Source organism: Ischnura elegans, chromosome 2 (assembly GCF_921293095.1).
Source record: "Ischnura elegans chromosome 2, ioIscEleg1.1, whole genome shotgun sequence".
Lineage (NCBI taxonomy): Eukaryota > Metazoa > Arthropoda > Insecta > Odonata > Coenagrionidae > Ischnura > Ischnura elegans.
In genome coordinates, this window is record NC_060247.1 from 122112689 (window position 1) to 122122873 (window position 10185).

The 10185-nt window shown below is 40.5% G+C and overlaps 1 protein-coding gene across 3 annotated transcripts in view; it reads left to right on the forward strand.

The window, feature by feature from the left end:
* The window catches only part of LOC124154543 (facilitated trehalose transporter Tret1-like), a 146818-nt gene extending 136834 nt beyond the window's left edge, over positions 1-9984 (forward strand). For all 3 annotated transcript variants that reach the window (XM_046528345.1, XM_046528346.1, XM_046528347.1), the window contains 6 exons: positions 1624-1747; positions 2763-2936; positions 3732-3866; positions 5142-5410; positions 6624-6884; positions 7792-9984. In XM_046528345.1, the coding sequence (XP_046384301.1) occupies positions 1624-1747; positions 2763-2936; positions 3732-3866; positions 5142-5410; positions 6624-6884; positions 7792-8319 (1491 nt within the window). In that variant the 3' untranslated portion in view covers positions 8320-9984. The remainder of the gene's footprint in view (positions 1-1623; positions 1748-2762; positions 2937-3731; positions 3867-5141; positions 5411-6623; positions 6885-7791) is intronic.
* Positions 9985-10185: the final 201 nt, after the last annotated feature.

Genomic DNA, 10185 nt, shown 5'->3' on the forward strand with positions numbered 1-10185 from the left:
ATTTGGTCGCCACTTTTCATCAACGGCGCAAAAAAAACACGCCGTACCTAACGACACCGCCGCGCCGATAGTCCCCGAGGCAGTGATTTAATGACGAAATGAGGCACTTTTCACTCGAAAGCGGCGGGGATCACTTGTAAAAAAATTGAGGATTCCTCTCTTATACACCCACCCCATCCCCCGACGTAGTAGCGATGTATGTACCGGTTGAAAATCTCGCGCCGGTGACGACAGAGGCGGGCCCCCGTCTTCCCATTGGTCGCCCAGGTAGGGTGTGCTCGGGTGAAAGAGGGCGTGGCCCCTGCAATGAATCTGCAAGCTCGCCGCATGGCAACGGACCGGTTGGTTTCTTGGCTCCGCTCCAGATTCCCAGCATCCCTCACCCCAAACACCTCTAGCGCAGCTGAGTATGCCCGGGAGGGGTTATTTCGCCTCTTCGTCTGCAGTGAGGTCTGCATCATACGAATCAAAAGTGTTTCCCCAACATAAAGGCTGAACTGCAATTGGGTGAAACAAAGAAAGGGAAACAGTGGACGACTTCGCTATCCTGAAATAATTTTCACTTCGAAGCAACAGCAATAAAAACCGTATTTACGACGAATGGAGAGCAATTTTTTCGCAAAAAATAATTAAAATATGAGCCATGCTGGCGTAAAGAGAAAGGTATGGATTAAAGTAACAACAAACGTTTTCCGCTTTCCTTGCGTTTACGGTTGGGATGGAGCCTTCTAAGTGACTGATGCAACGCCTACAGAAACACAATCAATATCCCCAGTAAGCAAATAAATACTCATCACCATCACTGCTCGACAATCCTAAAGCCTGAATAACACGACCATTTTTCCGTATCTCAGAGTGATTAGCCCCAACAATAGGTTTTCAGGGACGAAAAGAGTGATCGCTCGACCCATCATTTTCTGAATCACACGGTCAATCCTACCGTCCTTTTTTCCATCGCTTATTCCCTCACTTTCCGTATTTACAACTATCATTCCATTAAAAGCCAAACGAGGCGTTAATATTCGCTATTCGCGGCCGTGCGTTCTGATCGGCTGAAAGTTGGTACAAGCAGGGGCGCAGCCAAGAATTAAGGCTGGGGGGTAGGTGCGACTGATTGCGGGGTGTGTGGGGGTATGGAATACCCACCAGGATAAGCGGTAGGTGCGAGATTAATAAATTGTGGAATTTTAAGATAAATGGTTCAAAATGGTGAGTGTTACGGCTTTCCGATGAATATTTTATTAATCCTTACACTATTCTATTATTAATATCAAACCAATTAAGTAAAATGGATTAAAATTAAAAATTTCTCTGAGCTCTGGGGGGGGGGGTTTTTATCCCCCAAAACCCCCCTCGCTGCGCAACTGGGTACAAGCGATGAATTCTGGGACCCAAAAAGGGACGAGACGAATGATGGAAAAAGGGATGGGAATTCCATCCCTGAGGCAAATGCGTAAAATGATTGCGTGTGAAAACCTAGTGGCGGGTTTTAAAGAGTTTATACATTGAATGCAGATAATTGCACGCCATTCTGGTAAACGAGGTCTTAGTCGTATGAGAGAATTACAGCAATCAATGATTATATAATTGATAATGACCTCAAAATTTTCCTTATCCTTGCAGCAATCTTGGATTGGAGGAATAATGCCATTGGCTGCTCTTCTTGGAGGCATCATCGGAGGTCCATTGATTGAGGCTCTTGGACGGAGAAACACAATCATAGCTACCGGCTTGCCTTTCGTCATCTGTAAGTATTTGCTCAGGAAGGGAGCGTGTCCAAAAACCCCATCATTTCTTGTGTATGATTTCACGAAAATAGAAACATGTTTTCCAGGTTTTTTTTATTTTTACATAGAACTCCTATTGGATCGCAACATAATCTTCAAAATATTTTATTATAAATTGGCAAATAAATCGAAATTATCACGAAAAATTAGCACTACGAAATAACAAGAAGTTTACCCATTATTATCTTTCACAAAATCGCATACAACTTTTCAACTTAATGTAATTAAGATTTATTAAAAAAACAAGTTAACCGTAATTATAGCACGTACCATTAAAAACTTTGAAAAAGGACTTGTTTTTGGAATACGAAGATGTGATTCCTCCTATTATAATACAAGTTGACTTGTCTCTCATGGTATTTCTAAAAAAAAAAAAAAGAATCAAGTTAAAATGAAATACATCTAAACAGCTCCCCTTCAATGTCAGTTATTTGTTTCTATCAAGAAATGATTTGAATGATCAAAATGATTTTTTATCAACCACTGTGCTAAAATCAAGCCTTTACACAACAACTTAGCATGCATACGATTGGCGTAGCTATGGAGATGAAAACTTACAGGAAGCGTTAGCTGGTTTACAACAACTAATAACGGCGATACTCGACTTGGGACAGATATTTGAGGATAACTAAAATTTCTCTTGAAATTAACTCGTGGTAAGAAATATAGTTTTTTTCATTGAACATACATGAAAATTATCGCGAGTCCTACAAAAACGATCGATTCGCGGTATGTGCTGCGATTGGAAGAATCATTGATTACTATTGCTTATAATAAGTCATGTTACGCTGAGTTAAGTTGTTGTGAACTTGTGGGCTCATAATAACCAAGTCGGAACGAACAAAAGTTAATCAAATTAGAAAGGGTGTGAAAGAACGCCAATCGCCCACGTCGACTACCTTTAAAACACTAATTGTGAGAGCGGGATGCTTGGTGTCACCATATGATGTCTAACTCGTCTTTTCGTGTTCACAGCATGGCTGCTCATTGCTATGGCCACGGACGTAGGCATGGTGCTCGGAGGCCGATCCGTGGCTGGCTTCTGCGTGGGCATTGCATCCTTATCGCTGCCCGTATATTTGGGAGAAACCATACAACCAGAAGTGCGGGGGACTCTGGGATTGCTGCCCACGGCGCTGGGGAACATAGGTGAGTAGCGGCAACTTCTCTCGTCCCTAACGAAGAGATTCTATCTGTACCGTGTAGGGGTAAGATGTCGTGGAATAGAATCTTAAAATGATTTTGAACATTTCTGCACTGCCCAATTTTTTCTTTCAATGCAACACGTTTTGACTCCTCGAGATGATCATCACGACGACCTCACCTCAGTTTGTCCCGATGTAGACGCTGAGACGTAAAACGCGAAGCATTAGAAAAATTTTTTTAATAAATAAAACAAAAAAAAATTGTCAATTTTTGGTCTCTCTGACCGTGTAAAACTATAGCTAAGATCGGCGATAAAATAACTTTTCGGGACTATTTCACCGCGTCAATGTTTGGATGGCCCCAACGTTCCCTGACCGACGTCGGTCGCTTTTTCAATTTGAATTCCCTTGATTAAGCGACCAGCATCGGTCGGAAAACGCTAAGGACAACCAAAATATTGATGCGGTGAAATAGTCAAATAAGTTTTTTTATCGCCATGACGACAACCCACGAAAGTTTTAACGAAGAATTACAAAGATTATTGTAAAAATATTAATAAAGCTAGGATTCTAAAAAAAAACTGAGTAAATCTAGCGCAGACTTACGAAGCGACACTTAATAATTCTCCCAGTTGAATGCTTGTTAAGGCGATTCTACATTTTGTGGGTAGTATAACATTCATATCAGTTAAAGCAATTTAATCCACGAGTTTTTAAAACCTTGTGTTCGACTATGAAGATTTTACAATACTATCTTCATTTCTGACCACTTATGCTATTTTCATGTTCGATTTTTCAGGAATCTTGGTGTGCTTCGTGGTCGGAACTTATCTGGACTGGTCGCAGCTGGCAATGTTCGGCGCAGCACTGCCAGTACCATTCGTCATCTGCATGCTGCTCATCCCAGAGACGCCCAGATGGTACATTTCAAAGAGTGAGTATCATTCAACTCATACCAACTAGAAAATATATCCCCCATAACCCTAGAACTACACTTTCGAACACGACTAGGAGGCAACAGGGTCCTGTAACGCCACTGTCACAGAGTAGATATCACTAATCAGTGCCACTGTTCTACATATCTTCGGCATACACCACTGGCTCGCACACCACTGATGTGTTGGTCAACTCAATCAACGATTTTTTTCACCAAAGCGAGACAGCGAAATTAGTTTCAAATACGGTTCCCAATGATAAACAGATTAAATCCTAATAATTTTCATGATTTCGGTAAATATTCAGCCACGGTTTTTCAGGCTCTTTAAAATTGCAAAGTAGGTTGCTGTTCAATGAGCTTGAATTGAAGTGCATCTATAATACATACATCACCTACATTAACACTCGGTATTTTATTTAAACGCCAACGACTCCTATTTTGAAATTTTTAAATTCACAACTATATACCAAAAATAATCAAATTAAGCACATCTTCGACTGGATACTACGGTACCAGACGAGTCGACAAGAACTTCTGTAGCTGATACTCAACAGCCTCCATGAGCACTCGGCAAACACAACACGGTGTCTAGGCGAATACCGCTATTAGCACAGTATTCGGTCCAGATATTGCAGTGCCTACATGGATACTTGATAGCTTTTCTAGCCTGCATGACTTCTAATGTATCATAGCTATTGAGTTTTCTCTGGTGGTTGTCTTCTATATACAAGCATGGATCTGCTTCACTCACATTGAATCACAGTTTCTTCAAGTAACCTCGAAAGCGCTTATTCCAGCCTCTTTGAGATTTATTCAAACCATAATGGCCCGGCTTCAAACGACACAATCATCCACTCTTATCATACGCTTCTGGTTGACGCATAAATATCTCCTCTACCACACACTACTCCATACAAGAATAATTAGATATTTCCATTTAAATTAAGAGATGACAAAATAAGTGGAAAGTTATCAAGGAGGTCCGAATTGTTGACAAAAGGAACTGAGGGTTCTCAATTGAAAGATTTTAGAAGCACAAGTTGCTGCAAACACATTTCATCTCAATCGAACCTAAATATTAGTTGAGTTCTTAAGTTACAAAACTCAATAATACAAACATTAAAAGTAGCCATTTCCGAAAATCCACCCACCCTCTCCCAGACTGACCATTCCTAATTAACAATCATACTTTCGCGTTAAAATAGGAGACCACGATTCGAAGCATTTACTGGCTGGATTGACTGAACCATTTTGGTTTCTCCCACCCAACAGATAGGCCCAAGGACGCCAGGAATGCCCTGCAGTGGCTGCGAGGGAAGGACACGGACGTATCTGCCGAATTCGAAGAAATGGAATCGACGAACGCCGAGAACAAGAAGGTGGTCCTGGAGCCCGAGGGAGGCAACTCCCGCTGCTCCTCCGTGTCCGTCTCCTCCCTCTTCGACCTCTTCTCGCCCAGCAACTCCAGGCCACTCATCATCTCCGTCGGCCTCATGTTCTTCCAGCAGATGAGCGGCATCAACGCCGTCATCTTCTACACGGTGAGTGAATCACGAAAATTAACCCGGTAACGCCTGAATTAAAAAGTTTCTGCGATTTTTTTTGGTGATCATGTATCTAAATATCAATGAAATTCGGAGTCATTAGGTGCAAAATTTATTCTTTTACCACTTTAATAGTTACGCCTTACGGTACCGCTATAAGTGGTAACTGTGGTACCACCAAAATGTTTTGCATCATTACATCCCAAATATTAGGCTCATATCAAATAACCATACTTTATACGAGATATACATATTATGACATTAATAATTTCATAATAAAACCTTTGTATTAACAGTATATAAGGCGTATGTAAAGAAAGTCGAAATGCTTGGTCTAAAAATTCCGTTTTTCTGGGCTATTTGATAATTCACAAATTTCAAACGGCTCTAAATGCGTTAATTATGGCTTTAAAATAGCAAACTTTTCGGAAAAATGTTACTAAAATTATTCTTATCAGTTTAAAACACTCAAAAATCCTAATAAATTACGATAAATGACAAAAAAGTTACGTTTAGCACTGCACTACCAGCCGGTACCATTTGGTACCGCTAGGCGTTAACGGGTTAAAGGGGAATAAATGCTAGATAACCAGGGTCACAGGCTGAGTCAGAGGTTGACAGATTTGTAGAGGTGCCGGGCAAGGGTCTAGCCACATTGACACACCGGCTCCCGTAATATCACCGAAGTTTGGGCCCGGGGTAAGGGTACATGTGTATCCATTCATTTAGCTTAACCATGGCGCCTTAGTATGCCGTCTGCAAATAGCATGCAGGGTAAACATGTGGTTGGCATATTCGACCAAATGTAGTGAGTGGCAGGGAACTTGACGAAACCTCCCCTAATCTTGTTATCTAATATACTCTATTCGTGAACGGGGACTCGGGGTTTCCGGGAATTTAATGAGATTTCATTGTCAAAATAAGCATTATAAAAATCTGGTATATTGAGGCTAGTGATTATGTGAAATTAGACAAACCACAATTTTGACTGCTGACTAGATTCAATTTTTTGCTGCTAAGCAGCGTCATCCATTGATTTTATTCATATTGTCACAGTTACGACATTAAACACTTTCAAGATAATAAGACCAGTCTGTTCTCTGTTCTCACATTCGCTGCTAAGCAACGTCATCGAGGTATGCGATTTACATTGTTGATTCGTGAGACAACGTTTCCAATCTAATGGAACTTATTTATTCTTTCGATGCAGGTCAGCATATTCAGGGAGGCGGGAACATCGCTGGATGAGAACTTGTGCACCATCGTCGTTGGAGTGGTCAACTTTATGTCCACCTTTGTCGCGACTACGCTCATCGACCGTCTTGGGAGGAAGGTTCTCCTCAACGTATCTGGAGTGGCCATGATCATTTCCCTCGTGGCTCTCGGCGCTTTCTTCTACGCCAAATCCCTCGCCGCCATCCCCACGGAGGCCTTAATCGACTGGAACACCACCTTCGCTGCCTCCAACTTGGTAAGGATGCTCTTCCGTTCACTCACTTCAATTTGCCTTCTCGTCTTCGGATTTTAAAGACATAACCTGATGATGAAGTCGGAGCAAAAATGTCACCGAAACGAGAATGACAGAAGAAGAGAGACCAATCTTGCGTCTCTTGTCCTCTTGATTTCACATCACGATCTTTTATGATAATCTATCTTCTAGCATTTTTTGTTTGAAGGCCCCTGTATGGTGGCTTTGTTCAATATCTGTGAATATGTATCCTTAACCTACATGAAGTAACTATATTTGTACTATTTATACTACATAACTGTATATACAATCAAAACTTCACCCAAAACATTAGCATGAAAGGTTTTGACAGAATGGAACTTTACGAATGCATGAAAAAAATCAGAAAAGGTCCTATTTTCTGTACATCCATTGGTATATGAGTTGGGAGGTAACATGGTGAATTTCCGCCTTCATTCTGGTTCAAGCATTCATATATTAACTTGTGCGTGTTTTGTACTGAGGTTTACTGAGTGACCACACAAAAGGAGAACGGCTCACTACCACCCCACGGACAGTATTTCATTTTTTAATACTTCTTTCTCTTGAAAAAAATACTCTATCATTTTGAAATATACCATGCATATGAAGTAAATCCTTATCATTAACCTGTCACAAATATAAACAATTTACCTCCAAGAAAATTCTGAGGTAAAATTTTCACAGGTGTAAGACACAGGCAGCTAGTGAAATTCTTTATACCACGAAATTTTCAGGATGTTAGCGTAAGTTATGAACAAGTGATAAGTCAGGAAATCGAACCAGAGAAGTGGGAGTGAAGCCTTCTCTTGAGAATAGACCATGGATTTTTTGTTCGATGCATTTCCTTGACTCTGTCTAATGAACTACCCTTTCCCCTTCTCGCTAACAGACCGAGGACTTCATGAACATGACCCAGGCAGAACTGATGGCCAACCTCACCGCCATCAATGCCACTCTCTTCAAGGAATCCGACCTAGCCCTCTCAATTGCCTCCTGGTCCTGGCTGCCCTTGCTCGCCTTCGTTGTCTACGTAGTCGGTTTCTCCCTCGGCTTTGGCCCCATCCCCTGGCTCATGATGGGCGAGGTCCTGCCAGCCAAGATCCGAGGAAGCGCTGCATCTCTCGCCACCGCCTTCAACTGGACGTGCACCTTCATAGTCACCAAAACGTTTGAGGACCTCATCCAGCTTATAGGCACGGCGGGGGTGTTCTGGCTTTTCGGCAGCATCGTCACTATTGGTCTCGTTTTTGTCTTCTTCATCGTCCCAGAGACACAAGGGCGGTCCCTGGAGGATATCGAGATGATCCTGACCGGCAGGAAGAAGGAGGTACATGTCCCGCCAGGGTACGACAAGAGGGTTCCAGTCAGGAGGATGAGCTCAATAGCCAACCTGAAGCCCTCACCCATGGGTGTATGAGAACGGAAGAGGAAACACTGAAGTGTCCAGGAAATATCCGCTTTCTCTATAAGCTCTCTCTCTCGTTCTTACTGCACTTACTGCTGTGTGTATCAAGTAAGCAGGCAGACAAAGTGTAAAGCCATAGTGTGGGAACGGCAACTTTCCGAAAAGACTAGACACACTGGTATTCCTTAATCCTCTTCAAACGCACATAATATTCCAGACTATAACTTTCTAGTTTCTTCTGTAAAAACTAGTTTGATACAGATTCACAAATGTGCACATACATTTAATGGCTCCAGCCATGCTTGATATCTTCAACATCCCGCAACGCATTAAGAATCTACCAATGTGTAATATGTTTAAAATACTCATGCCATCAATAACTATTTATTCCAACCCATCCTGCACCTCCATCACAGGCAGTTGAAAGTTCAGTGCTGCATCTGAGGTGCTATCAAGACATTTTAATCATTGAATCTCAAAGCCTGAATTTCAACCTATGTACTGCATCCCAATTCCCTTCTCAAGGAAAATATCGTGATAGAGTTTATAAGATTGAGCAAAAAGAAATATCTGTATTACTAAGAATGCTGTATTAGAAGCAGAGAGCAGGTTTGCCAGAGAGAGTACACTCAATACTGCCGATTTTACACATGTTAGTAAATTGCCTCGTATGCAAGAGTGAATGTGATAATTAAATGAACTTTACCCACTCTTCTTGATCATAGTGGGGTGTTATACGAATGTCAGTGGCAGAGAACTTTCACCTGCAGTGCATTCGTGTTGACAAACATTTTTAAGCACCAAACCAAAGGATAGGAATGTGATCACTACTTGGACTGAGGCAAACTGTGATAATTGTGTCAACCGCAGTGAGACTGTTAGCCAAGGGGCAAGACTTAGAAAGAAGATTTTATTTTTGTATAGTGACAGAAGAAAGTACTGTCTAAATGTGAAATATCAACTTGTTGATTTTAACCTATTTATACCAAATTTAATTTAATTCTGAAGCTAGAGTTTCATAAATACATTGCTTATTACACACTTCATTCAGAAAAATGTGATAAAAGTTAAATGAAATTAATTCCTTTTGAGTTTTTCACACCGTTATTTCACAAACCATAACCTATAAATATAGTTATGTATACAACGGGTCAGGTCTGAATTCTGGCATCAGTCTCCAATGTCATGATAAGCAAAACAAAACAACATTTGGAGCTTTCAAATTCTGTTAAATGATTCACTTTGGGGCATACAAAAGGATAATCTTAGATGCATATAGCCTACTACCTATAGCCTACTCCTATAGCCTACTACATATATCTGGCCTAAACCAAAGGGATAAGTATTCCAAGTATTGAATAGCCTCAAGACCTCTACATCAATTTTCAATAATTAAACAAGGCTATAAGGTCTGGTCTGGTCTAATTTTTTACAGCCTATTAGCCAAATTCTCATCCACTATTTGTGTTTCAACGGTGAAAACCCCAAAAGAAGGAATTATTTTTTTCCTTTAAAAATGTTTGTAGTCTAGGAGAAACTCATGTTTTCAGCTAATTCTAAATACCTATAAGATCATTCATGATTGTGCCTAAGTGTAAATACTCTTATTTGTTATAATACTGTCTGTAATAACATGTAAATAGTTTACATTAAAAGAGAAAATTATGCTATAAAAAACAACACAATATTTTTTCAAAGACTGCCAATTTTTTTAACTGTAATAAGACTAACCTCTCATAACATTTCTCAGAGCAATATTCTAGAAAATATTTCAAGTTCAAAAAGATCAAGTGTGTGAATTTCCATTGTATCCTACAATCAACAAAGGAGAAAAAATGAAGAAATGGATTAATCAGGAAAAGAAACTTATAAAAAAAT